Source organism: Phanerochaete carnosa, assembly GCF_000300595.1.
Source record: "Phanerochaete carnosa HHB-10118-sp unplaced genomic scaffold PHACAscaffold_3, whole genome shotgun sequence".
NCBI classification, from domain to species: Eukaryota; Fungi; Basidiomycota; class Agaricomycetes; order Polyporales; family Phanerochaetaceae; genus Phanerochaete; species Phanerochaete carnosa.
In genome coordinates, this window is record NW_006767630.1 from 24,538 (window position 1) to 51,018 (window position 26,481).

Genomic DNA, 26,481 nt, shown 5'->3' on the forward strand with positions numbered 1-26,481 from the left:
GCTGCCATGTCACCGGTGCCTGCTGCATTCCCGGACGCACCTGATCGTTCTGGTGCTGTACCCGCCGTATTGTTTGCCTCCACTCAGGTTGTCCGCCACTTGCGCGTGCGCGCGACTCATACCACGTGCTATTAAAGACGATCTGGTATAAAATTGCGTTAGAAAAGTCATTGCCGCGGCGGGCACAGGATTGGAGCTCTCCGCTTTTGCTGGTCGGGCAACCGACTTCAAGTTCAGGCTGAGGGCGGTTACAGTAACAGTGGCAGGTCCGCAACGTTTCGCTTGGTGCGAAGTGGCTGCCGGCCTCACTTCGAACCACTCGTCACTCTCTACAATCCTAACGTTTGCTACCTCTTACAGCAGCGCTATGCGAAAGTTGCCTCCTTCGAGCGAGACCAGCACGGACGAGTTTGAAAGACGCGCTGAGGCGCCTACGTATACCTTGTCCTGAACCACGACCTGATCTCCGTCATGTAATATACCTCGGCTCGTTGGAGGCTCTCGACGCCGACGGCGCATAGTGCTCACTGACGCGTTCGAATTTCAAGCACGCTGCGACGAAATGACTCCTGCAATCATATCCTCAGCGACACGTCATGCCTTGCGTGCATAGATGACGCATCTCTGGCTCTGTGATTCCCAGACAACCTTGCCGACGCTCTCTGACGTCTGTGATGGTCAGCAGGTGTTCATCTTGTTCGTCCCGCTACCGAGATTGGAGTTGTACAAGCATCGGCTCGCCTGGCGAGACAGCGGCCATCGCCGACCAGTTTCATTAAAGTCTGCTATCGGTGCGTAAGCCTCTCGCTCGCCTGGCAGCGCAATGCTCATCTACACCCCCTTCTGCTTTATCCAGGATGCCCCAGACATCCGTTCCACTCGACATCATCTACCCCGTCGTCTCGGAAGTGGTCGTCGACTGTGTCGATGGTTTGTTCATCACCTCTCAGACACCGACCCTGCAGGATATATGCAACGTGAGCTGCAGCAGCTCTTGTTTTCCTACCGCATCCTGAGCAGCAAATCTTCGCGCCATCTAGAATCCTACACCTTCTGCCCCAATCGCATTTCGGTCGCTAATGGGGACGTCGGTCGAGATTAGGCGCATCGCCCTGGAAGTTCTAGCAAACGGGCTGCGCGTCGGACTGTGCAAGAAGGGTATTTGGAGGTGCGTTCTGATTTTGGCGAAAAAGTTTCCCATAGGAGTAACTCATCAACGTCTGCAGGCTACACACCAACCCGTGGCGCCTAATCCAATTCACACCACGCATTACGTCCGGCATCCTTGCGCGAGTATTCGAGTGCCTAGCCTCTGAACTGTCGCTAAACCGGTCGCTACTTCGAACTTTCTACACCCTGTACCTCACCGCGAAGCACAGCTTTACCTGCACCGAGAAGCGCTTCCACGCGATGACGCATATCACGCTCGAAGATGGCAAGACGCGCATGCTGGACGAGCCAGTCAACCACGCAGAATCGATGCAACACGCAAGGCAAGCGGAAAAGCAAGCTTCTCTGGCCCTCGCATCGGCATTGCGTGCGGCGCCTGCGTTTCGTTCGCGGCTCGTCGGACACGCAGTGGACTTACAAGTTCGCGTACAAGGATGTACGTCTTCTTTCTCACATCTATTACCGATAGTGCTGAAAGTTGTTCGTCTGTAGTTATCAAACTGCGCCTGCAGGCGAACGAGCTCTTTGCGAAGCTGCACGCGCTCGTCGCCGCGTGCGTCGCTGCTGACGTCAACATGCCCAATGATTGCGACCCTTCCGTGAGTTCCACTTCACTCACTGTTCCTGCTCATCTCCCTCATGCACATGCTCCATTCCAGGACCGCCTCATGTCGGTTGAGCAGGCGCTCGTACAACTGAAGAATAGCGAGATGGACCTCACTCATCTGACATCGCAATATGCGAAGAGCCGTCCTGTAGACGAGTTGGTTGGGTCAGAGGTCGTACGTCAGCCCTACGTCTGCTCTTTGCTCTTCTAACTGGACAATAGTTCGCGACCCTCTGCTCCGTGCTACGTCGTGCCACCACCGCCGATGTACTCGACTCCGGCGATGCTCGGGCTGCTGCCATACTGGCCGATGTTGCGGAGACGCGGGAGCGATGCAGGACGCTTTCTGAAGAAATGCTTGAGATGTTTGAGACGAAGCGATACGCTGTGGAGCTTGCAGAAGCGAAGCGAGCTATAGGGTGCTGAACGTGCTGTAACTTAGATGTCGGGCGTATAAAGACAGAAGCTCGCTTTATAGTCGGAAGCCGCCTGCCCAAGAAGAGCAATTACGCCCTGGTGGCGTCCGGCGTGATCCGAAAGATTTGGGTTCGTCCACTACGTGGCAGTACTGAGGCATGCGCAGGCGAAATTCGACGCTTTCCTTTCTCCACCACGCCTTTTCTCAAGGCGAAGTATTCCGGGGCTGAAACTGAAGGTAAGTCCTGAATATATATGTTATAACATGCTGGTAGGCTGTGAAGACCATGGAGGCTATGGCTGCGCTCGGTCTAAACAGGCTGCCTGTCGAAATCATCTACCGCATCCTATGGGCTGCAGTGGCACAGCACATCGACGACGTCGTTCTCGGACCGCGGTCGCAGTTGCCTCTGCCATTTTATTTATCAGAGTCAGGGGTAAGCCTCTCCTGTTAGCCCTTTCGTCCGTCCTCGTTGACGACCCAACCAGGAGCCTGCGAACCGGGAAGACTCAGACCTTGTGGAATCACTTCTCCTCACTTCGTACCAATTTCATCAAGTTTCGCTTCAAATTCTCTCGGATGCCTTTGACATTCCACTGCGCGAAGAAAGACTTTGGCGGTAAGTCGGCAGGATGAGCCACTCGCGGACCCACTTGACATCACCTTCGTACGTCAGGCTAGAACAAACACCGTGGAACGAGGTCGCGCTGACCCGCAAGTTCTGCGCCATGATGCGTGAACTGGACTACTCTCAGCTAGACCGGCTGGCAGAGATCGCGAAGGAGCCGGCGTCTCTGATCTCCAACGTCTACCGCACCGCTTCCACCGTCCACTTCAAGCTCGATTTTTGCGTCAGGTTCCACGCCGAGAGGAAGTCTATGGTCTCGCTGCGGACCTGGAAAAAGCATCGCCCCGTGCACGAGACGCTAAAGCATGAGCTCTGCGAGCGGTATCTGGCGTGTCCGCAGGCCGTCCGCGAAGTCTTGGCTCCGCGACTGGATGGCTGCCTGCGGAAAGTTGTAATCGGTTAGTCCCACATTTAGGCAGAGACCGGCGCATGCTGACGCGTGGGGCAGTTGACACATACGACCTCCCTCACGCGGAGCTGCAGCTGCGGTGGGACATCATCACCCGGCAGCTCAGTACTCTCTGCCAAGAGGCGATCGTGTCCAGGACACTCGAGGTACGACCTGTCCGCCATATACCTGATATTGCTGCTCATCACGGGGAACAGATGCTGCTGGGCTCGCACCAAGGCAAGATACAGGGGATGCAAGCGGCCGACGCGCGTGCACTCGCAGAATGGGACCATGCGGTGTCCCTGGACGAGTCCATCGGTATCGAGAGGGTGCGTCGGGCTGTACCGCGTCTGCGCTGTGTGATTTACTGTTTCCGTGGTTTAGCTCGCGGCATGGTGCACACTTCTGCGGAAAACCATTGCAGAACAGCACTGTATCGAGAATCTCGCGGAAGTCAAGACGGCAGCAGGCAGCCTTTTGGAGGTCTTCAACCGCCGACTGGATAATCTTCGTTCACGCGCATCGCTTTCGGGCGCCACCGCCACGACCGAAGCCGCTGTGGTCTAGTTCGTTCCTACCGCCATGCCCTTTGTCCGAGACAGTTCGCAGATAGCCTGAGAGCAATTTCGCAGTTGTATTCGAGCGGTTCGGGCACCTACGGACCGAATTCTACGTCTGGACCACTCGTCGTTGCATCCGCGGACGTCCTCGTGAGATTCAGCCTGTTCTGTAGCAGCCGAATATACATGCTTGTCCCCATTACCTCTGAGCTCAATGGCTGACCTATTCGTCGGCCCTGCTTCCGCAGCCCCCACCGTCACCTGGCGTCATACCTTGTGCTTAAGGCACCAGAGGGAAATCGGTGTAAACATAAACTAGGACATTGAGTAATAATCATCGCTAATTCGGCTGCGTGACCGAAATTTGGCTGCTGAGTTCGTAGCAGGTACACGACACGACCGCACACGAGGAAGCACGGGATCGCCGAGTGATATCCATGGACACAGGACACAGTGACAACGACGGTAGCGGCGAGCGAAGCATATTAAATATGCAGCTATCTGTATTGTAAACTGCGATGGTCCACTACATCCGCAACGCCTGTACCAGAATTGCACAGCAACATTATGATTATTTGAGGCACCGACGCTACAGACACGTTGCACTCGAGTCTATCCACGTTTCTCGTTAGGCATGCCCGGTTCTGAACATGAATTAGAAGTGAGGGGCTAGGCTATCCCCAAGCTCGCCTTGTACTTGCTCGTCTGAATAGCGGTCCCTCGCGTTACTATCAGGTGAACACGCCTGTGGGGCTGCTCAATGCGTCAGCAGCAGGCAACTTTGGAGGTGCATCTGGTAGCATACCTCGCCTCTGAGTTTCGAAGACTTTCCTCCACGGAATTCATCATAGGCGAACCACTCCAGGCACTGGAGTCGCCTGTGCCCCGTATCGGATGCTTTGCAAGGGGGGCTGCTTGAACGAAGGAAAGTAGCAGAGCGGTGACACAGAGAAGGCCAAGGATGGCATTCCTGAACGTAGAGGCATACATAGTTGCTGGGGTATCCTGGGCCTGCAAGTCGTGTCAGGAATTGCCAGGATGTGCGGGAGCGCGCCTAGTATTAGGCAGGGCGTACCTAGTAGTCGTGCACTTGAAGAGACCAGCTCTGGGGAAGTGTACTGGGTTCCTGGCACCTGCGGGATTATATAGCCGGAAAGACGCTGCTCTCCAAATCAAGGATATCTAAACCACGGACACAGGCATGTCAACCTGTGGCATATGCTATGAGCCAAAAGATTGGACGCCGTGAAAAACTTGGACGCGACTGCGCCTCTAACTGAGACGCCACGAGGACCAGTGCTGCCAAGATCCTGGTAGCACAGGAGAGAACGATGTAGTATAGTCGCTGACAGATTGTGGTCGCACGAAGGAGGCTACTGCCACCAGCAGATGATCAATGCGTCGCTGACCATGATTCATCGCCAGTTTGTCAGTCCATCCGTCCTCGAAGCTTTCCGCCGCCGCCGAGGATATCGGCGTGGCCGCGTTCCTATCCGGCTCATGAAGTCCTTGCGCAATGCCGATACGTATAAAGTCGCTGCACAAGTCGTGAGAGCAACTTCGTTTAAGGCTGCTCCTGGCGTTAGGCCATCCCGGTGTGCACTGCTCGAGAGACCGAAGGCAGATGTTCGCGTCATCAATATCTGTCTTCGCAGTCATTGACCGGTTCACGGTAATCAGAGTCAATACTGATCCGGCTACCTGACTGGAATTTAGCTGCCGGATTACAGCGGGTACAAGACAGAATCGCACACGAGGAAGATGTCTTCATTGGAATTGCATTGGTAGCAATGCTTGTACCAGAGTCACACAGCGACAATATTATTGTTTCAGGCACCGAAGCTCAGACATGCTGCATTCGAGTCTACACAGTTCACATTAAGCATGCCTGGTTCCGAGCATGAATCAGAACTGGGGAGCCGGACAAGTACTATCCCCAGGCTTGCTCTACACTAGCTCATCTGCCCAGCGGTCTCTCGCAGCAGCATCAGGTGAACACGCCTGAGGAACTGCAAAATATGTCAGCTGCAAGTACGGAGATACATGTCTAGTGGCGTACCCCGTCTCTGAGTTTCGAAGACCTTCCTCTGTGGGGTTCATCATAGGCGGACCACTCGAGGCAGTGGAGTCCTCGGGCCTTACAGGTAATCTTGGCTGTTTTGCTACGGGCATTGCTTGAACAAAGGAAAGTAGCAGGGCAATGACACAGAGAAAGCCGAAAACGGCATTCCTGAACGCAGTGGCAGAGGCATGCATGGTTGCTGAAGTATCCTGCGTGTCATGTCAGGGTTGGTATATGCGAGAGCGCGCCTTCAGGCAGGGCGTACCTAATCGTGCACAAGAGACCAGCTCTGGGAAGACATGGTGGATTCCTTGCGAGGTTATATAACCGAAAAGACGCAACTTTCCGAATCAAAGATATTCGAACTACGAGCACAGGCATACGCACTCCAAGGAAGAATATAAATAGCGGCATCCTATCAGATTGAGATGCAACATGACAGTTGCTAACACGTCGGGGTCGCACGAAGGTGACTACCACCAAATGATCAATGCACCGCTGACCACAGCTCGTCGTATTTTTGGTCCAAGATATCTGTGTGGCTGCGGTTCAGGAAGTCGTCGTCCGAAGCCGGCGCGGACGGAAGGCGCACGGGTGCGTTAGGCCATCCGAGCCGCGGACTTAGCAGATTAATCCGACCTGATACAAGCGCTCAGGCGCAAAGCGCCGAAGAGCGCGGCGGCAAGGCTGGGTACGAGGCTAGCGAAAAAGAGGGAGCTGATTCCTCGCGCCGCGAAGGACGGTGCAAACTGCGCTTGGCTGCAGAGGACTGAGTAAGCTGAAGGGGAGAAGGAAATCCGGTAGTGATACCCTGTACGGGCAGCGGGTTCTTCGTTTCGAGATTTTCTTTACTCGCCGCAAAGATCCAGTTTGTCACGTCTTGACTGTACAGTGGCAGCTGCTGGTATGTTCGAGGGAAGCGGTAAGGGTGCCTAGAAGTAGAGCAGCCTTTTCGCCGAACTCTTAGTATCAAACGACCGACGAGGCCAGTGAAGCACGTACAAACGCGGATAAGGTATCAGCGTCCTAGGACATTCCTTTGTTCGCTCGGTGTCACTCTCCGCTACGCACGACCGTATGCTGGCCCATTTGGATAATTCAACGTTGTCCTATCGAGAGTCGAAAAGAATTACAATGTCAGCAGTCGCAGCCCAAGGAAAATGAGTCTTCTTGCGCCGCACGTGTCCTTGATGCATGATTGTGATGGGCAGTCATAGAGAGCCGTCGTGACTAGAGCCAAGCAGCATCTGTCCGCCATTCTGTACATCCGCGGCTTGATGTACAGCGTGCCATACGATAAGAGGAGATACAGAAGGGAAAGCGGTACGTCTGGTACAGGGTAAGTGAAGGCAGAGCGGGAAATGGCAGTGCACTCGCCGAATGCCAGCTCAGTTACTCGCCGTACAGCATGGCTTCAAATCCAAAGGATATTAGCCATCTCCCGCTTGTGTCTCGCTCCGCTAGAGGGCCCGACAGAATACGGCTAGAGCTATCGTTTACGAGTTAATACGCGGACAGAGTCATGCTTCAGATGTACGCACTTTCTGCAGGCCTGAGGCAGCAGGGTCGCGCGTAGGTGTCCTCCGAGTTCGTTTGATATTCGTTCCCTAGAGTCTCTTCGAGGCTCGAGCTGCCTATCCGCATGCATTGCCACCTGACCCAGCTGTCAGTGCTACAGAACCCCACCCCCATGCTGGAGCCGACGGGGTTCTAGCGGCGCCGTGAGTAGAGAGTTGCACAGAGGAACGAGCTAGAGCAGACCTTTGCTTCGCCGTCACTGCGCACGCTCCGTGCTGGTGGATCTCGCCCTGTGGTCGAAGCTTGGTAGCGTAGATACTGTCTTGCCAGGAACAGAAGGGAGAATACGTGTTACAGGCCAGGCAGCGACCATGAGGAACTCGTAAAATCATTCGTCGAAGCCAGTCATCGGGGCTTTGATCGAGTGCCGCGTAACGTACAGAGTATGCGCGGTGAATGTCCAGCCCGTGTTTGCAATTCCCGCGAGGTTATGTGTGCGACGTCCTGAGAAGTGTCGGGGTTGAGTTTCAGGCACGAGTCTTCGAAGATTGAACTTGGAAGCAAACAGGGACAGACCTGATTTTCTCTTCCACCGCTCAACGGCCACTTGCCGCGAATCGCGAACGCAGTCAGGCACAAAGTAGAGACGATAATGTGCGGCGATAAAGTGGCAGAGTCCTGAGGTTCACCTGCGTTGAATGCGCAACCAAATGAGAACGATGCGTACCAACCGTGGCGTACGTGTCGGACAACGGTGAGGTAGAGGTTCCGCTATGCGCCCAAGGCTTTTTCGCGAGCGTTGCACTCGGTCAGCTGGCATGCTCGCATTCGTTGTTCTTTTATTGGTGCGGCGCAGTGGTTTAGGCAGAGGGATGAGCGTAACGTAGGACGCAAGTGTGCCACGGTGAACTCGACCATACTACGACGCGAGTAACCTGGTCAGTATGTTGTACGCAGATGAAAAGTAGTGGAGGCGCACCCACACCTGGCATACCGCCGCATCCCTAGCTCACGCGCAGGCTCTGTACCCTGAGGTTCTCACCAGATGCATCGTGACGACGGAAAAGTGTATTTCATTATGGCGAGGTTCGGGTCTAGGGTATGGCGTGCTACACACAACAGAGATGCATACAAGAGCCTGGTGGCGGCAAGAGCTGAGCGAAGGTTGGTCCAAGAAACAGCGGCGCACTTACCAAGCGTCCAACTCAACAATCAACCATGACACAATGCCAGCTCCGAAACATACTTCCACACATCCGCATCCCGATTCGGTCGCAACCTCGACGGCACGCGGCCAGAGCTATCGCCGAGAACAAATGGCCGGGCTTATGCTCTCGGCTTACGCGCCATCAGCGAGCCCGAGACAGGTTTGTATCCAGACGGGAGAAGCGGCGCACGTGAGATGACAACTATCAGACCAAGGATGGAAACAAATGACTGAGAAGAGAAGGGAGGATGCAGGGCGTCCGCCATCGCCAAGGGAGGCAAGCCCGATGATGCCTTGGGGATATGCCGTTGCTCACACGAGCGCTACGATACCGCGGCTTCCGGCCCCGAGGGTCCGACATCATCTTCTTCGCTTGCACTTCACGTCTGGGCTGCTTGGCACGCTGGGCCGTCAGCACTCAACACGAGCCACAAGGCAGCCAAGAGCTGCGCTACGCGATATGTCGATCTCTACATGCTTTTCTGTGCGCCAAGAGCAGATGCTCGGAGCAATGCACTCACAGCTGGCACGGGTTCTGCGTGTAAGACGCATCTACTGTCTTTGTCTGACCGTAGCTGTAGTTCAAGGAGCCGAGGGGAGGAGGTGAGCGAATTGGAACTCTGCACAAGGGCCAATGAGCGAGATGAAGCCGAAGTCCGCGCGAGGAAATCAGAGCCGGTGCAGACATGAGGAAGTGAAAGCGGCGATCTTGTGCAACGAAAGACGCACGTACGAAGGGTTCGCGAAGAGCTTGGGGTGACGACACAAGCGAAAGCCTCCGCGTCGCAGATACCGTTGATCCTGTGCTACGTTGCTTGCACATGGTCTGCGATGCGCTCTGTGGTTACTGGTGTGGCGAAAGCGCCCGCTCACGGCACGCACGCTTCGCCGGGACCTCACAACGAAGCTCTTCGCGAAACTCGCAAAAATATCATCTTAGCAACCCATGCCAAGGTCATCCGAAGCGCGTGCCATGCAATTTCAACAGTTCCAAAATCAATGAGGGCTAGCTTTGGCTGTAGAACACGTCAATGTGCAGTTCTATCGAGCGTTCGTACTCCTGTGCCAAGGGCCAAGAGGTACGACCAACCCGCCGTCATACATTTCATTTTCGTGCTGAGGACGGCTCCGGATCGGAGCGCGAGCGCAGGCCGATCCTCGAAAGACGGAGCGGATGCAAAAATTGAAGAAAAAAAAGAAGGCCGCGGCCGGGCGCGCCGATCCACGAAACAGCGTTACTGCAGCGGCGTGGCGCAACGTCCCGCCGCGCGCGTTACTGCACTGTCAGCAGAAACAGCGGGGGCTGACATGAGCTCACAAGCTGACGAGCAGCCGAGGCCCGTACCGGTGTCTCACCCGAAGGTGAAACTTGGGGTGGCGCACAGACCTTACCAGCGACGGGCTGCGACACCGTACCCCAGCACAAACAGGCCCGCCACAAACGTGTCCCGCCGCAAAAAGGCCGCTGACGGACCAAAAAAAGGCCTCTTGTCAGAAAACAGTAACAGGTCCCCGCCTGGACAGATATAGACGTGACGAACTCGAGTCCAAGGTCGCCTCAGGCCGGCGCGCTGGCGCATTCAGTCATATGTGCTGTCAGAACTTGTTTAGACGTAGAATAGACATTGAGATCTACGTGACGTATTGCCTCCTGGTATTCGGCCAGGCCAAAAATGCGGGGTAGAGTCCATGATTTTCGGAGACGCGGTCTGGGAGCTGTGGGGGCGGTGGGTCGAGCTAGAGGTCGCAGGCGGCATTGGTGACGGTTGCGCCGTCAGGTCTCACTGCGTTAGACAGACGTGAGGGTGAAGAGCGCAGCTGCGCAACGCGCTTGAAACGAACGCGTCGGTGATGCGGTCGAAACGGATGATGAAGAGATATCCAAGAATAACTACCCCTATTTTTGCCTTCCTTCGAACGTAGAATGACGTCTGTCAGCACACCATTTGGGCTTCGTGTGCAGGCGCAGCTCGAGTGCCTGTCTCAACGTAATCCAAGAGTCAGCACAAGGATGTAGAATGGAGTCGTTGAGCCCCCGTGAAGACCACATCTTCACAAGCCTGCATGATTGACCCAGCTTCGATAGCTCAGCAACGTCGCGTCCCCACAGCAGCCGGATGGTGTATGCTTCCGAGCTCGAGTTATTCATCCAGCGACATGTCCCCGACATTACCGTCCGTCTTAGCTCATCCCGCCAAGCTCATGAGCTAGTTCTGCATGCCTGGCACCGCGTCGAATCCTCACGATTGTGCTGACCTATCAATGCGCAGGCACGGTTTATAGTTCTGGCTAAACAATTATGGGAGAGAAAATGAGATTATCACGACGCACTGCCTGATTGACTGCTGCGAACGTACCCAGCTAGCGTAAGGCTTGTCCGTCCTTGATGTGCGGCGTGCAATTGTGACCGAAGATGGGCGGGGCCGAGTGACAATAGATCAGCGCGCCTGACAACGGGAGTTGAATATTGACGTCAATGTTAGGCTCACGAGCGAGGCTAGAAGAGTGCATACTGTTGACAGGTTAATACACCGTCCGCTGGATAGATCACCTATCTGCTCAAAGCGTGATTCGCATCGCGAGATGGGAGACGGCCCCATCTCGAGTGGCGAGCCGCGCATACGAACAGAGCGTGTTTGCAGCATCTGCGCAGGTTGTTCGGCGTGTCTGAGGAAGCTGGCGAGCAGGGGACGAGGGTAATGCGGGTTGCACACGCGCACCTGCATGGCGCTCAGATATACGGCTTGCGACGTGGTCTAGACACCGCACTCTATCTACCGCCTCGCACAATCCGCGCATTTGGCAATGGTAGCAGAGTGGCACGCGCCCGACGAAGTCGAGAGGACCGGGAAGGCGCGGATTATTGCGGCCGCGACATCATGTCATTAGTGGCATGATATCATGATATGCAGATGGATGGCACGACGAATCCGAAGAAGAGCTCTGCCGATGTTCTCGCGTTCTCCTTATGCGGACAGGGAGCAGGCCACATGCCAAAGAAGACCGAGATCCCGTAAAGCTACGTCTGCACAGCCCTGCGATACGCGCGCGTCGCGAGAACAAGAAGGGCTTGTTGGGATGCGCGTTTGGTGTATCATGTCGTCAGCGGGGGGGCCGGGGTGGGGGCTGACACAGAATCGTGTGCGGAATGCTCTGGGCCCGTCACCGCCACCGCCGTCGGACGTGCTCGTGGGCGTGCGATGAGGTCAGCGTGTCGTCCGTATCAGAGATCCCGAGGAAGGCAGCCCTCTTGCGTGTCCGGATGCGACGGCCAGCAGCTGGGAATAGAACACGGGTAGTGGAGCCAATCGCGGGAGGCGGCGTTCGAGATTGGGCTGCTATACTTGCCCACGGACAATGAGAGCGGTCTCTGGGCGGAGACCGGCTGTGAGCGCCGCATGCACGAGGCCGACGGTGCAGACATTCGCAGGGGCGGCGCGGACGAAATCGTCCTGCGCGCTTTGGCCTTTGCATCACGCCCGACGGCCGACCGACCGACCGACCGACGGCTCGCATGCGACATTTGCGCGAGTGGGAGGCGTGAGGCACGCGTGAAGCCGGTCGGACGATGTGACGAGGGGCTGCTTATGGCCCGCGCCCCGGACGATCAGCCTCGTCCGGTCTTCTTTCTGGGCTCTAATGACGATCGCGCGGGGCATTCCCCTTTGTCCGCCAATAGCCGTCCGTGGATGCTCCCCTTTTTTTTGTCCGCGTTGCGCACAAATCGGGGGACATTTGTCCCTGTCGGCACGGTCAGGCCGCAACTAATAAAACGTAAGGTTGCCAGACGTCAACTAATTTTGCCAGCCAACGAGATCGTGTCGGGGATCAATCTGAGTTTCATATCGCTCCGCATATGATATGACTGGCTGGAGTAAAGCACAGGCTCAGATCACACAAAACACCTAACTAGAGTTCCCTACATAGCGTAGATGCAGATTTCACCGGGCAGGCCAGAAATTCGAGCCAAGCACCTCTGGAATTGTCGAAGCATGTGAGATGTCCGCCAGATATCTATCGAGGTCGTGCCGCGGCTCGGCATGTAGTCGCTCTCCAGAAATAAAACCCAATGAGCCGGCGCGTCACTGCGCCGTCTCGCTGGGCGCCTGCGAGCTGGTTTGCTCATCGAGCCTTGGCATCCGGGACGGGCGGGAACGCGGGACATTTCGTGCGAGCTCGTCGGAACCCGACTGCTAACGTCGCTCGCTTCATGCAATGCTCATACTGGGGCCGCTATGTGCTTCCCCCGACGTTCCGACAGAGAGACCAGGGGTGCCGACGCTTCCCGTGTGGAATACATGTGGTGCCACTTACGGCCGTATGGTGTGCAGGCACTTACCGACGCGCCGTTGACCCGCCGCGTCTGCCGTCGTCTCCGCGTGAACGGGCGGTCGCGCGTTTTGCATTTTATGGGCCATCAGCGGGGGCTCTTTTTTTGTTGCGACCGGACGCATCTGCACCTAAGCGAAGGAAGGCACGACAGAGACGTCAGACGATGGGAAGCTAGACCTGCGCAGGAGTGCGTTCACGGGGATCGCATTACTAGAGATTACTGGCGCGTGCCACGATTCGGTCCGAAGTGACGGAAGGCGGCTATGGTTACAAGGTCTGACAACTGCGTGCGATGCGTGTGGCTGGAGGGACGAGTGTGCCTTGCAGCCGCCAATGGAGACCGAAGGGGGTGGTCATTGGCCGATGCGCAGGCGGCCCCCGAGCGAGAGCGGGCGAAAGTGAGGCTGACTTCTTTGCCCACACGCAGATGCATCTACGGGCACGCCTGACGGAGAATGATCTCCCATGGGAGCAAACTGCAAACATGATGGTCGCTAGCCACGCTCTCTGATTGGCTGTTTTTCTTGTAATCGCGCACACGACCCTCCTCTGGTGGCTGGTTGGAAGTCGGACGTTGCGAACAGACAAAGCGGTAGTTGTCAAGCTTCGCGCGTCGCAAATTGCAGGACTCGCTCTGATCCGCACGGAGGATGCGGTCTATTTGCCATGCGCTCTAACACCGGGGCGCAACGAGCGGGGGGATGTGCTTTTGCCAGGAAGTAGCAGATTATCCCGGGAGTCGGCCAAAGCGGGCAGGCGGGGATGACATCGGATATTCGACCGAGACGAATTTCGGATCGAATTTTTCGAGGGAGGCGGCTGGGGTTGTTTACAGCTGTTTGCCGCCGATTGATCTTCCGCACGAGCGGGTTGGGATTATTTAAAGGTGCGGGCGTCGTCGAAGTTGCCCAGCCGCTTCTCCCCAACCACCATAATTGCTGTCGTCGTCCCCCTCCTCGCTCTTCTGAGCACCTCCGCATAGAAAGCCCCCTTACAGGGTCTTCTTCTCCACCTCTTACATCGCGACTTCTGCTTGCGCCTTCTCCAGACATGTCCGCTAACGTCGAGAAGGAGGCGGGTCCAACCGAGCCCGTCGGAGACAGCAACCAGCCTCCAACTCCCACTGACGCTCCGGAGCCTGAGAAGAAGAAAAAGAGAGAGTACAAGGACTTCGGTCACGAGGAGGCAAAAGCTACGCGTACGTCTACGATCGGTCTTTCTCCCACTCGAGAGGGGCTAATCCGGCCTTTTCCTCCATGTAGACGCGAAGGTCGATATGTCTCAAATTCAACTTCGCGCGGAGGATCTCTACGACAAAGACAAGGTTGACCTGGAGACCATCGTCGTGGACGATGTGTTCAAGCTTCTCCAGTGTACGGAAGCGGGTCTCGATACTGCTGAGGCCCAACGCCGTTTGGAGTTGTTCGGCCCCAACAAGCTCGAATCAGAGGAACAGAACGCATTCCTCCAGGTACGCATCCCGTCGACGTCATTTTGTTCGTCTTCGGGAGATTGACGCCCGCTTTCCTTAGTTCCTGGGCTTCATGTGGAATCCGCTTTCGTGGGTCATGGAAGCTGCTGCCCTTGTCGCCATTGTTCTCTCCAACGGAGAGGGTCAGCCTCCGGATTGGGAAGATTTTGTCGGCATCGTCTGTCTGCTATTCGTCAACTCTCTCATCGGTTTCTACGAGGAGCGCAACGCCGGTAACGCCGTCAAGGCGCTCATGGAATCGCTCGCTCCCAAGGCTAGGGTAAAGCGTGACGGCCAGTGGAAAGACGTCGAGTCCGCCGAGCTCGTTCCCGGTGACATGATCGCGTTCAAGATTGGTGACATCGTCCCTGCGGACTGTCGTCTTGTTGAGGCCGTCAACGTCTCGATCGACCAGGCTGCCCTCACGGGTGAGTCGCTTCCTCAGAGCAAGAAGGTTGCCGACCAGTGCTTCTCGTAAGATTTCCCTTTTACTTCGTATCTCATTGTGCTTATACTTTTGCAGCGGCTCTACTTGCAAGAATGGCGAGGCTGAGGGCGTCGTCATCTCCACCGGTGCCAACACCTTCTTCGGTCGCGCGGCCTCGCTCGTCGGCCAAGATGACGATACCACCGGACATTTGCAGAAGATTCTCGCTCAGATCGGGTCTTTCTGCCTTGTCGTGATCGGTATCTTCATCATTGCCGAGATTTTCTGCTTGTACGCCGGCTTCCGCTACAACTACCGTCGCGGTATCAACGACATCCTCGTCCTTTTGATCGGTGGTATCCCCATTGCCATGCCCACTGTCTTGTCCGTCACGCTCGCTGTCGGTGCTCAGCAGCTCGCCAAGTACAAAGCCATCGTCACTCGTATCACGGCCATCGAGGAACTTGCCGCCGTCACAATCCTCTGCTCTGATAAGACCGGTACGCTTACGACCAACAAGCTCACCATCGACAAGACCACTCTGAAGACGTACGGCCCCTTCTCCGCTGACGATGTTATCCTACTCTCCGCCTACGCTTCTCGTACCGAGAACCAGGACGCCATCGACGCCTGTGTTGTCGGTACCCTCGGCGATCCCGCGCGCGCGCGTGCCGGCATCAAGCTCCTGGACTTCAAGCCCTTCAACCCTGTCGACAAGCGTACCGAAATCACCTACCTCGAGGAATCGTCTGGCAAGCTCAAGCGTGTCACTAAGGGCATGACCGGTATCATTATCGAGCTCTGCACGCGCAACAAGACTTCCGAGCTCGAGGATCGTCTCGAGGCCGATGTCGAGGAGTTCGCCGCCCGTGGTCTCCGTGCCCTTGCTGTTGCATACGAAGAGGTTGAGGGCACCGACCCCGAGGCTGAAGGCAACGGCTTCGAGCTCATTGGTCTCCTGTCCATTTTCGACCCCCCTCGTGAGGACACTAAGCAGACTATCGACGACGCCATCGGTCTCGGTGTCAGGGTCAAGATGGTCACCGGTGACCAGCTCGCTATCGCGAAGGAGACTGGCCGTCGTCTTGGTCTCGGCGACCACATGTATCCTGCCAAGGTTCTCAAAGAAGGTCCCGATCCTAGCTCCCGCTTCCGTACCCTCGACGAGATGATTCTCGACGCAGACGGTTTCGCCGGCGTCTTCCCAGAGCACAAGTACGAGATCGTCAAGCGTCTCCAGGGTCTCGGCCATCTCTGCGCCATGACCGGTGACGGCGCCAACGACGCCCCTGCTCTCTCTCGTGCCAACGTCGGTATCGCCGTCGAGGGCGCCACCGACGCGGCTCGTGGTGCCGCCGATATCGTCTTGACTGAGCCCGGTCTGTCCACCATCGTCCATGCCATTCGCGGCTCTCGTGTCATCTTCCAGCGTATGCGCAACTACTCGATCTACGCCTGCGCCGTCACGATCCGTATCGTCGTCTGCTTCGCGGTTCTCTCATTCGCCTTCCAGTTCGACTTCCCACCGTTCATGGTCCTGATCATTGCCCTGCTTAACGACGGTACCATCATGACCCTCTCTGTCGACCGTGTCCTGCCTTCCAATACGCCCGATAGTTGGAACTTGGCTGAGATTTTCGCGTACGCCTTTGCTTACGGTATCTATCTCACGCTCTCGACGTAAGTGTTTATCGTCGTCGTTGCTGTCTGCCATAGCTAACATCTCTGTAGGATCGCCCTGGTCGCTGTATGCATTCGTACCACATTCTTCTTCGACAAGTTCGGCGCGACCTTCACGGACGGCGCGACTACCGCTCGTCACCACCATAACGACCCTAAGCTCCACACCGTCGTCTATCTCCAGGTCGCCATCATCTCGCAGGCGCTCATTTTCATCACGCGTTCGCACGGCTTCTTCTTCATGGAACGTCCCTCGGCAGCCCTCTTCTTCGCTTTCTGTCTTGCGCAGCTCATCTCGTCGATCATCGCTTCGTACGGCGACTGGGGCTTCACCGAGGTTGCGGCTATCGAGGGTTCTTGGATTGGTATCATCTGGGTTTGGGTATGTATACCATCACCCTTTAGTGCTACGCGGTATATTGACCTCAATTTCAGGACATCTGCTGGTTCTTGCCTATGGATTTCATCAAGTTCGCGATGAAGGCTACTATCATCAAGTATCTGCGTAACCGTCATGCGGCTAGCGTCCGTGAGGAGACTTCGCAAGCAGCCGCGGGCATTCCCATCACTCGTACCCAGTCGCGTGCCGCGTCGATCCACGAGTCGCTTTACTCGAATCGCGTTGGCTTCCTCCGCCGCGCCGCCCACAGGGTTGGCTTCCGGCAAAAGGTCTCGGTCAAGCCCGACGAGCTTCGCCGCTTCTCAAGTATTCAGGCCGCACAGACCGGCTCCGTCCTCGCTCGCCACCCTTCGCGTGCTCAGGCATAGACGTGGAGTCGGAGCATCGCTTGTCGCTAGCCATCCTTGTGTTACACGCCCCATAATTATCGTCGTCGAAGGTCAACGCAGCAGCTCCTGGTGTCATTATTCTTTTCCTGTCTTATTACATTTTTTCTCCTACCGCCGCGCTGTTCGCGCATGGATGTTGACATCGGATACCCGACCACTCCGTGCTCGTTGACGTTTCTCGTCGAAGGCTGTGTAGCCCTCGTGTGCGGGCTCTGGTTCTGCCTGCGCGACTCTGTCTTGGTCTGGCCTGTGCCTCGTGGTCCTCTTTCACCCCGCCTATCGCCCTCAACAGACAATGATTTGCATACATAGCCTTGACACGTCGTTTCTCGTTCACGATTTCTGTCGCGCAATTTTCCGCCTTCATGACTTGACATGTGGTGTCGGTAGTAATTCTTCTACGTCGCCCTCATTGACACATCGACGACAACTTTTCTTTATCATTAGTTAATGTACAAAGGAAGACGACAAGTAATATAGAGATGTGATATCAGCTCGTCGCGTGATACCTTGAACAATTTGTTGCGTGAAAGATGAGAATCATGGGATGCGTTGATTCCGGCGACGACCAGGTGAAGCTCGCGCGCTTCAACGACTTCTTTGCCTTTCACTGCGACCGCGGACTGGCCTGTGCAGTGCAGAGCTCACAATTCTCCCCACCCTGCAATTCCCTATTCCTGCCCGGACGCGACTGTCCCACGAGCCAAGACGGGTGTTCTCCCCAAGCGCGTTAACGCAAGCAAATTGGCACTATTAATTTGAACAGAATTTGCAACTCGTTCGGGGCGAGGACGGACGCATGGCTGCGACCGGGCTGCGATAGGCCGATGGCGGAGCTGCTCACTTAGGGCGGGCGACACGCTGACCGTTCGCCGCTAGGGTTTACGGGTGCACGGCGGCGCAGAAGAGTCGTGGTGTCATGCGGGTGTTGTGCTTCTAGACGGTGTGTTCGTGCTGGTGAGATGTTAGGTTCAAGGTACGATATCTGCATCTGCGGGCGCACTATCTGGGCTTACGAGAGCAACAGGCAGTGGCGGGCACAGCAGTTGGCCTCGTGAACGTCCGCACTGGGCCCGGTGGAGCGTATGCGTGGGTATCTTTTTACGGACGAGACGCAGATGGACGTCTGGGAGACACAGCTGGCGTCGGATCGCCCGTCGAAGGGCACAGGGCGGACGCGGGCACGCAAGGTGGCATGGGAAGCGTCCAGGAATAGTGTGGACGCAGGAAGGTTCAATTGTACGAGGTCTCATCTGGCGTACGCGTACGCCCTAGCGGTGTGTCCATTCCCTGTGGGGGCTCTGTCTGCTGACATCTCGTGCGCAGGTAGGACGTCCAGAAGCCCCGCCCGCGCTCCGCAAATGCAAGTATTTTGGATTATCGAGTACACACGCTCCCTTTGCCCGGTGGGCAGTGATCGCTCGGCGGCGTCGGGAGCGACATAGCCTCATACAATCAGTCATTCTGCCCGATTGTGCAAAAGTATGCAAGCAAGCAGATTTTGGAACGGAAAGCGCAACAAGAGGGGCCAACCTCGAACGCGGGAAGAGCGGCATGACGCCAGTGGCGGCTGTCCCACCCGAGACATGCACTTGCGGTGCGACCCGGTCATGCGCACGCCGTGGGCGGGGAGCGACGGTACGAGGACGTGCGTCATCGCCATCAGCTTCGTTCTCACCACTTTCCTACTCGCCGTGCCTCGAACGTATTCGCCCCAACAAATGCGTCTTCCGTGACGTCGTGCGGAAAGGGACCGTACCTGTCCATGGAGTGCAGGAGATCTGCGACGGGACGCATTCCCAGGCGTGTGGCGCGAAGAGGGGCCGCTCGCTATGCTATTGGACATCTCCCAAGGTGCGTGCCTGGCCATCCTTTGCACGACATAAATTCATCACATCGTTGCAGCCTACGTTCGTCCGGAGACAAGATTCTAGGCTCTAAGGCCTCTTAGTGACTGCTTTCTCGGTGTACGTTGAGACCACGAGATCGCATTATGGTATGACGCCACTGGCGTGTTGCTCAGAGCAAAATCTCCGGACTCCGCGGTGCTAATCTACAGAGCTTTTCTGTCGACATAACATACGCTAAACGGAACGTCAAGATGCCGAGTAAATACAGTGCCGAGCGCCTCGTAATACAAGTGAGCGTTGCCTTCGCAGCCTGCGTTATTCGCCAGTTGGATGACATGGCCTGCCCTGTATATGCGACTACCAGCATCACTATCTGCCAACGTTCAGACTCGAGTCAACCGATGTCCTCTCTTTGAGCTGTTCTTTATTCCTCATTCGAAAGCCAACTTCTCGCCTGCTTCGGTCGTCTCGGCCGGCGGCTACTCAGACTCTGATCTGGCGACCACCTTTTCCTCGCTTTACCACCCTCCGGTCGCCTGGTTGTACTGGAAGGGCCATGTTCGTCATCTTTACGCACGATGGCTCTGTTGGCGCAGCGAAATCGGGCGTCGGACACGATCTGGTCAATTTCTGTCAGCTCGGGATTTGGGGACCATGTGCCCACCACTCGCGCATCGCACATATCTTGCCTCAGCCCCGGCCGCCTAGTCGTCCCTAGTCTATCAGCTGTGCATACCACTCGCCCAGCTCGTCTTATGGCTTCATTTCATCCCCATCCAGCGCTTGACACTCCCGGCGCAGCGGGCATGGCGATTGCAGTTGAGACACTCCTCACTCTAACGCCTACGAGCCGATATGACACGTAGGCTGTATCTAAATAGACTTGCGTCCAATCACATTTTATCCAACGTTCCAAAGTTTAACTGCTGAAGCTCGACAACCGGTTCACTGCAAGCGAACCTTGCCATGGAAATGTGTGTGATATGGCCTTACGGCCTTGTGGCGTTTGCAGACGCCGAACCAGGAATTATCGGGATAATATTCGACCGTCCGACCATGACGATGCCACTGTTCCAGCTGATATCTAAGTAGTAGTTTGAAAAGTTGCGTTCCCACAATGGACCAGCATCGCGGTGAGCGTGTTCCCCCAACTTTGAAGGATTGTTGCTGCTGCTATGACGTAGATCCGGAAGCTCGCCGAGAAAGAATAATTTCCCTGGCAGAATGCCTACTAGTAGGCATGCACCACAGCTAGGGTATAACGATACAACGGTCCTGGGCAGAGTGTGGATGGACGTGGATGCTATACAGCGCCGTGGAACCGAGCTCTGCCGCTTCCATGCCGGCGCTCTTGCGCAAACCAGACCTACGCAAGTTGCTGCAAGGAGTGAGGAACGTTTGAAGGTCTTCGACGTGAGAAAAGATCGTTAAGACATCCGGCTGTCCGCAATCTCCGTTTTCGGCCAGGATCCCTTGTCTCCCCGATCACCTGCCGGTATCGTCTCTGCCTCAGTCACCGCCTTCACCCTTCTCTGCAAATGAATTATATATTTGCGTATGGAGAACGGCGTCGGCACTACTCACAGCGAAATGCCAGTCAAGGATGCACGCGCCGAGGTGCGTAATTAGAAGCTTTGCTGGAATCCGCGCTAATAGTAGGACAACTCAGGTCTTTCCGCCTGCCAGTGGGCCGGTATAGAAGCACATGTGGCGGAGGACGACGAGGAGAAGATGAAGCAATCATCTGACGATATCAGCACTCTACTCGTTCTCGTAAGCTGTTCGCCTCGTGCTTATTTTCTGGTCGATCTAACGCTTGGCAAGGCCGGTCTGTTCTCTGCTAGTATTTTGACCGCCTTCGTCGTCTAGACATACCGAATACTACAACCATCCAGCACCGATGTGACAAATCAGCTCCTCGCCGCGAACAACCGAATGCTTGTCCGGGGCTTCTCTGCAGCCCTGACCCAAACCCCCTTCTCGCCTCCACCTATGCTGGCTCTCGACGATCCGACGCCGTTCCTCAACCGTAGCGCCGGGCGCCACCAGGCTCACACCACCACCCTGATAAGGCAACCAGTGTTCGACATAAGGGCGGCGGGCGGTTTGCAACCAATAGAATCTGCTTTCCTATTCGCACCTACGTTTAAGCTACGGGACGATCACAATCTCACGCCTTGTCTCGTCCCCACAGGCTCGATAGCATCCTGCGTCGTCTCCGTGTCTCCGCGGCGTGGGACAGCGCGACAGCCGCCTCGACGTAGCCAGCTCTGAGGCTTGGTAGGAAGTGCATGGCAGTGTGCTTGAAGGCGTGAGACCTGCCCCATCGGCATAGCGAGGAATGGGCGTGAAAGAACGACATACGGTCTCTAGTCTGACGAGCTTGTCCGCCAGTTGAGACACTGCATGCTGCGCAGTTAGATGCACAAGATTTGTACGATGCGACACGAAGGTGATCCTGAGGCAGATCAGAGTGTAAGTGGAAGACGGTCGGATTCATCGAGCGAAGTGAACCTCACGGCAGGGGCTGTGGCCGCCAACATCAGCAGCAACAGGCGCGACCGGTACAGAAGAGCTCTTTGGTGTGAGATCACAGCTAAGATATTTACGCTTGTTAGTATCAGCGCGATACGCAAAGATGAGAAAGCATACATCCGCATATGCCCACTTGCAAGTCCGTCGCGCGTTTAAAGACCTAGGACGAGACACAGGCGGTGTAGCGGCGCCAGTGGAAGACCATTTGTACGCTTCCATCGCACTCCGCATCGTCTCTCGTAGCTAACTAGCTCTTCCAAGATACGTGTCCGGCCGACTTCGAGTTACCCTACGTCAGCGTGCACAAGCGCTTTTCTGCACGAGTGACGTCGTCCTTCGTGATCAGACACGAGGTGTAGAAGGCGCGAACTGGCAGTGAACTTGATGTCGGGTCGGTAGCCAAGCTGTAGGGAAGTACCCGTGCGAGGACTTCGGACGTGGCGTGTAGCATGGATTAGTTCTGCGCGAAGGAATATGAGCTGTCGCTACGTAAATTTCGCTACATATCAAAACGTACCTGCATATACGCTTCTTGTTCGATCAGACACAGACTCTTCTGCTAAGGCCTTCAGGGCTTCGTGCCTGATCTCGAACAACATCACCTACAGCAGCTGAATTGTAGTTAGATTAAGGAATGCCAGGATCTAGATAACACAGAGATCTGTTCGTCAGGAAGCGGACACGGGATTGAAAATAAGAATAAAAATTGCAGCTCACGTCATATACATGCTGCCGGGTCAGTGCCTGGGAGCCGACGAACAAGTCGTTGATGCAGACGTTGGAACAATGGTACGGGCCACGTTGAGTAAGGTGCGCATCTGAGGCATTTGGAATGGCGCAATCTGGCTTTGAGGTGAATATGGCAGGAGCCATGCGACCAAAGGTGTGCGCACCAACCTCAAACTTTCATGAACGTGCCCTGCTGACGATGTTTGCTCTCCAGCTAGTAGGGGAAGGGACCGTCGTGGAATCACCGTCTGCGCCAAAGAACGAGCGGATTGAGCACAAGCTGGTTATTGCAGCGCATGAGTAGCATTGCGTAGGCCGTCTAAGTGTTATTGCAAGGATAGAGGGGGACCGTCTATGGTGGCAATGCACACGAAGCACAGCGGAATGGCAATACTGCTTGTGTCCCAGTCGTGGTGTGTGTTATGAGAGCTGGGAGCATCTTGTACGGGACGGCGCGGGCTGTAGCTATCATGAGAATCGTAGCGGTCGAGTGACGAGAGGGTTTGCGAACCATGGCCAGGCTCTTGTAGTCGCATGTGGGGGGCTACGGCCAATGCCCAGCGAAGGGGAGGAGTGGCCTCCGAATTTCCATCTTCCCGGAGGCGGGATGAGCAGGCCTAGGCCGTCGAGACTCGGGAGCGCCGCGGGCTAATTATATGGCGCGTATGGTACAAGGCAGAGTGCGATGTGGTACCGCGAGGCCAATGTCCGGGATCGAAGCTGTGTGAAAGACTAAAAGGCTGTGATTGGAAGAAAAAGCCCAAGACTCCAAGCGAGCAAGACGCAGAAAGCTGGTAAGCGATGTCTTATAAGCGCCTTGGTCCAGAGGGTCCCGGGGTTGGGGTTTCTGTGCCATCTATGTTGTCGGCGCTCTCTGCACCTTCCGTGTTAGGTCAGACGTGATGTTTTGTAACGCGCGCGTCGGACTGGTGTGTTACATCTCGTGACAGAGTGTCACAAGCAGAGTCCCGCTTCGCTCATGCGTCTTGCTCACTCTGTCTCTGCTGTCTATGTTGTGAAAGACTTCGCGCAGGCGGGGGATTCACGAGTAATCAAGGATAAATTCCAAGAATAATACTACATGTTCTTATATAGGTTATCTACTTCCTAATCTGGTCAGACCAATAAAATGTACCTTAGGAAGCTGAGACTAAGAGGAAGCATAACGAGGGTGCAGAGCTGAGAGTGCTCTGCGCGGGTCATCTCTAAAACGGGCATGACAGATCCATATTGGGCATGACGGCCTAAGCGCGTCATGTCGGTATCCCTCCCGGCGCGGCTGATGCGCATCCGGCGCCTCAGATACCACAACACTCCCCCTCAACGAGCAGTCATGTTCGCGAGGGAGAGCTGCCAGGTGTGAGTAGGGCGAGCGAGCGCCTTGGTAAACATGTCGGCGGCGTTGTTTTCGGAGGCGCAGTGAATGACGGAGATAGTACCGGCGTCGATGAGATCGCGGAGGAAATGATGCCAGATGTCGATGTGTTTTGAGCGGGCGTGGAATTGGTGGTCGTGTGCGTATGCGATAGCGGATTGATTGTCCGTATGAACAGTCGTGGGAGAGTCCAAGGAAGTGCCGAGCTCGTCGAGAAGGCGGCGGAGCCAGACAGCTTCCTTGGTGGCATGCGCAAGAGCGATGTATTCGGCTTCCATCGTGGAAAGGGCGACGGTGGTCTGCTTCTTCAAGCTCCAGCTGACGATGCCGCCGGCGAGCTGGAAAGCATAGCCGGAGACGGAGCGGTGGTCAGCGAGGGACTGGGCCCAATCGGCGTCTGAGTACCCGATCAAACCCTTGATGTCAGGACCATAAGTGAGACCGAGGGCGGCGGTGCCCTTGAGATAGCGGAGGACATGCTTGACGGCTGTCCAATGCGTGGGAGAGGGGCGCGTGGTGAATTGAGATAGCGTCTGGATGGAGAATGCGATGTCCGGACGGATGCCAACAGCGGCGTACATAAGGGAGCCGATGGCGGCAGCATAGGGCGCATCAACAGGCGCCTCGCCGTCAGAGAGCGGCGCGAGCTTGACATTCGGGTCAAGCGGTGTAGCGACGGGATTGGAGTCCTGCATCCCAAAACGTTCGAGGATGGTCTGGACATAGCGTGTCTGATGGAGGGTGAAAGTGCGGGCAGCGCGATTGCGATCAATCTGAAGACCGATGAAAGTTCTGAGACCTCCCGAGGAGGTGATAGTAAAATGCTTGGCGATCTCGGCTTTGAGATCGTTGAGTGCCTTGCGCTTTCCGTACAGTGTGGTGTCGTCTACATGGAGTAATGCCATTGTTAGCGACGTGGCAGGTTTGTAGTATACACACGGGTCTGCAGTTGAACGCGTGAAGCCCAGGAGGGCGACCAGGACATGATTTAGCAAATCATTCCAGACGCGGCCGGCCTGTTTCAGGCCATAAATCGCTTTGATCATGATATAGATGCGCCCGGAGCTGTCATCGTAGCCGGGCGCTTGGCGCATGTAGATGGGTTCCTCGAGTGTGCCGTTGAGGTAGGCGCCTTCGTAGTCTATGGTGTCGTCGTCCAGATCAGAGACGGTGGCGATAGCGGTGCAAACGCGGTAAGACTCAAGTCGCACGACTGGTGTGTAGGTCGCGAAATAATCCTGTCCGGGGATTTGTGAGTAGCCTTGCGCGACAAGACGCGCCTTGTATTTGATGATCGAGCTGTCAGTGTCGCGCTTGATCGCGTACACCCAGCGGCATCCGACCACCTTTCGTCCCTCTGGCAAGTCCCCCAGCTTCCAAGACCCTCGGGCCTTGAGCTGTGTCATCTCCGCATCCATGGCCGCATCCCATTGTGGCCAGTCCTCCCACTGCCGCACCTCCTCGATATTCCGCAGATTGTCGAAATTGGCAGCGGCGAAGGCCATGTGTGCCTGGGCGGTAGGAGACGGATCAGCGGGGACTTGTTTACCGGTCTCGTGAAGTTGCCGGTAATCGATGCGCTTTGTGGCACGGGTTGATGCGCGGACGGGCGCCGGCACAGAGGCTGGTTCCTGGAGTGATTTCGCAGGTGTCTGGGTCTGCGGTGACGTTTTGGTGATGGCAGGAGCTTTGGGCTTGGTAGTAACTGATGTAGGCGTACCAGTAGAACTCTCTCCCTCAAGCGCGGAGCTTCCGTCAACGAGGGGAATAGGTGCCGCGCGCTGCCACTGAAAGATTACATTGCGCGAGACCAAAATCTGACGCATACCTGGAGCATAATAGCGCCAACCTGCACTATTATCACTGATTCCAGTGAAGTGGTATTTCTCAGACTTGGCGTCAAGTTTCCCAGTGCGTCTGTTGTCCAGGACGAGCACCCAGCAGGGTATACCAAACTCCTGAGCATTCTGGAGGTCGGGACGCTTGTCCCAAAATAGCTCGTATGGCGTCACACCTCGGAGTGATCAGGTCGGGAACCGGTTCTTAAGATAACAGGCGTAAGCGAAAGCCTCCTGCCACAAGAACTTAGAGGATTCGTGCGCGATAAGCATCGCGCGTGTGTGTTCAGCAAGCGTGCAGTTCAGACGTTCAGCAACGCCGTTCTGCGGAGGCGAGTAGGGTGCCGTGGTGCAACAGATGATGCCGCGAGATTTGAGGTAGGCCTTGAATTGGCCTTCCGTGTACTCCTTGGCATTGTCCACGTGTATGGTTTTGATGCACCGGGAGCGCTGTGTTTCAAGAAGTTGCTCGAATTTCTTGAAACGATCAAGGGCGGCGTTGCGTGTTTTCATGAATGCGATCATCACATACCGGGAGGCAGCATCAGTGAAACTGATAAGATAAAGGTTGCCCTGCAGTGATGCAATCTGCGCAGGGCCCCAGATATCAGAGAAGATTAGATCGCCAAGCTGATGAATGCAGGTAGTGGCAATTTCGGGGAACGGAGCGCGCGCGTGCTTCGCCTGAATGCATGTCTCGCATTCGAATTCAGGGTCTGATGCGGTGTCAACCGTCATCCCATCAACCAGGCCCAGTCTCTGCATCTCTTGCAGCTGGCCTCGGTTAATGTGACCCAGTGCGCAATGCCACTCGTACCAAGTACGAGTGGTGCACACTGCGAGTGCTCGTGACACAGAGGTCGTGGGGGACGGTGCCAGGCAGCGGATTCTCAA

At 55.9% G+C, this 26,481-nt stretch overlaps 7 protein-coding genes across 7 annotated transcripts; 5 read left to right on the forward strand and 2 right to left on the reverse strand.

Annotated features, from left to right (window-relative positions):
- The first annotated feature begins 474 nt into the window (after nt 1–474).
- Nucleotides 475–2,245, forward strand: PHACADRAFT_251067 (uncharacterized protein). The gene is made up of 7 exons (XM_007392713.1): nt 475–791; nt 857–977; nt 1,041–1,168; nt 1,227–1,606; nt 1,663–1,769; nt 1,830–1,952; nt 2,000–2,245. The coding sequence occupies exons 2-7, from the start codon at nt 858–860 to the stop codon at nt 2,201–2,203; spliced, it is 1,062 nt and encodes a 353-aa protein (XP_007392775.1). The 5' UTR covers nt 475–791; nt 857; the 3' UTR covers nt 2,204–2,245.
- Nucleotides 2,246–2,323: 78 nt separating this feature from the next.
- On the forward strand, nt 2,324–3,973 carry PHACADRAFT_181998 (uncharacterized protein). Its single transcript, XM_007392714.1, has 7 exons — nt 2,324–2,631; nt 2,684–2,814; nt 2,872–3,001; nt 3,164–3,221; nt 3,272–3,378; nt 3,430–3,543; nt 3,599–3,973. Exons 1-7 carry the CDS (start codon nt 2,482–2,484, stop codon nt 3,779–3,781), a joined length of 873 nt encoding a protein of 290 aa, XP_007392776.1. The 5' UTR covers nt 2,324–2,481; the 3' UTR covers nt 3,782–3,973.
- Nucleotides 3,974–4,195: 222 nt separating this feature from the next.
- On the reverse strand, nt 4,196–4,806 carry PHACADRAFT_251069 (uncharacterized protein). Its single transcript, XM_007392715.1, has one exon. It carries the CDS (start codon nt 4,762–4,764, stop codon nt 4,540–4,542), a length of 225 nt encoding a protein of 74 aa, XP_007392777.1. The 5' UTR covers nt 4,765–4,806; the 3' UTR covers nt 4,196–4,539.
- A 771-nt stretch (nt 4,807–5,577) lies between these two features.
- Nucleotides 5,578–6,051, reverse strand: PHACADRAFT_181999 (uncharacterized protein). Its single transcript, XM_007392716.1, has one exon. It carries the CDS (start codon nt 6,028–6,030, stop codon nt 5,722–5,724), a length of 309 nt encoding a protein of 102 aa, XP_007392778.1. The 5' UTR covers nt 6,031–6,051; the 3' UTR covers nt 5,578–5,721.
- A 7,776-nt stretch (nt 6,052–13,827) lies between these two features.
- PHACADRAFT_251073 (uncharacterized protein) lies at nt 13,828–17,741 on the forward strand. Its single transcript, XM_007392717.1, has 6 exons — nt 13,828–14,091; nt 14,156–14,364; nt 14,426–14,838; nt 14,888–16,471; nt 16,523–16,853; nt 16,907–17,741. The coding sequence occupies exons 1-6, from the start codon at nt 13,944–13,946 to the stop codon at nt 17,237–17,239; spliced, it is 3,018 nt and encodes a 1,005-aa protein (XP_007392779.1). The 5' UTR covers nt 13,828–13,943; the 3' UTR covers nt 17,240–17,741.
- A 1,394-nt stretch (nt 17,742–19,135) lies between these two features.
- PHACADRAFT_251077 (uncharacterized protein) lies at nt 19,136–19,526 on the forward strand (the record flags this gene model as incomplete). The annotated part of the gene is made up of 1 exon (XM_007392718.1): nt 19,136–19,526. Exon 1 carries the CDS (start codon nt 19,362–19,364, stop codon nt 19,524–19,526), a length of 165 nt encoding a protein of 54 aa, XP_007392780.1. The 5' UTR covers nt 19,136–19,361.
- Nucleotides 19,527–20,480: 954 nt separating this feature from the next.
- PHACADRAFT_251078 (uncharacterized protein) lies at nt 20,481–21,281 on the forward strand. The gene is made up of 3 exons (XM_007392719.1): nt 20,481–20,727; nt 20,780–20,883; nt 20,935–21,281. Exons 1-3 carry the CDS (start codon nt 20,649–20,651, stop codon nt 20,977–20,979), a joined length of 228 nt encoding a protein of 75 aa, XP_007392781.1. The 5' UTR covers nt 20,481–20,648; the 3' UTR covers nt 20,980–21,281.
- The last annotated feature ends 5,200 nt before the right edge of the window (nt 21,282–26,481 follow it).

Excerpts from the sequence above, each read along its gene's own strand:
- PHACADRAFT_251069 (XM_007392715.1), bottom strand. The coding sequence starts at position 4,764 with ATGTATGCCTCTACGTTCAGGAATGCCATCCTTGGCCTTCTCTGTGTC.
- PHACADRAFT_251073 (XM_007392717.1), top strand. The coding sequence starts at position 13,944 with ATGTCCGCTAACGTCGAGAAGGAGGCGGGTCCAACCGAGCCCGTCGGA. Across the intron at positions 16,472-16,522 it reads ATCTATCTCACGCTCTCGAC|GATCGCCCTGGTCGCTGTAT; the intron begins GTAAGTGTTTAT and ends ACATCTCTGTAG. Across the intron at positions 16,854-16,906 it reads TTGGTATCATCTGGGTTTGG|GACATCTGCTGGTTCTTGCC; the intron begins GTATGTATACCA and ends CCTCAATTTCAG.
- PHACADRAFT_251078 (XM_007392719.1), top strand. The coding sequence starts at position 20,649 with ATGAATTATATATTTGCGTATGGAGAACGGCGTCGGCACTACTCACAG. Across the intron at positions 20,728-20,779 it reads TCAAGGATGCACGCGCCGAG|GTCTTTCCGCCTGCCAGTGG; the intron begins GTGCGTAATTAG and ends AGGACAACTCAG. Across the intron at positions 20,884-20,934 it reads TCAGCACTCTACTCGTTCTC|GCCGGTCTGTTCTCTGCTAG; the intron begins GTAAGCTGTTCG and ends ACGCTTGGCAAG.
- PHACADRAFT_251067 (XM_007392713.1), top strand. The coding sequence starts at position 858 with ATGCCCCAGACATCCGTTCCACTCGACATCATCTACCCCGTCGTCTCG. Across the intron at positions 1,770-1,829 it reads CCAATGATTGCGACCCTTCC|GACCGCCTCATGTCGGTTGA; the intron begins GTGAGTTCCACT and ends GCTCCATTCCAG. Across the intron at positions 1,953-1,999 it reads AGTTGGTTGGGTCAGAGGTC|TTCGCGACCCTCTGCTCCGT; the intron begins GTACGTCAGCCC and ends ACTGGACAATAG.
- PHACADRAFT_181999 (XM_007392716.1), bottom strand. The coding sequence starts at position 6,030 with ATGCATGCCTCTGCCACTGCGTTCAGGAATGCCGTTTTCGGCTTTCTC.
- PHACADRAFT_181998 (XM_007392714.1), top strand. The coding sequence starts at position 2,482 with ATGGAGGCTATGGCTGCGCTCGGTCTAAACAGGCTGCCTGTCGAAATC. Across the intron at positions 2,632-2,683 it reads TTTATTTATCAGAGTCAGGG|GAGCCTGCGAACCGGGAAGA; the intron begins GTAAGCCTCTCC and ends CGACCCAACCAG. Across the intron at positions 2,815-2,871 it reads CGCGAAGAAAGACTTTGGCG|GCTAGAACAAACACCGTGGA; the intron begins GTAAGTCGGCAG and ends TTCGTACGTCAG.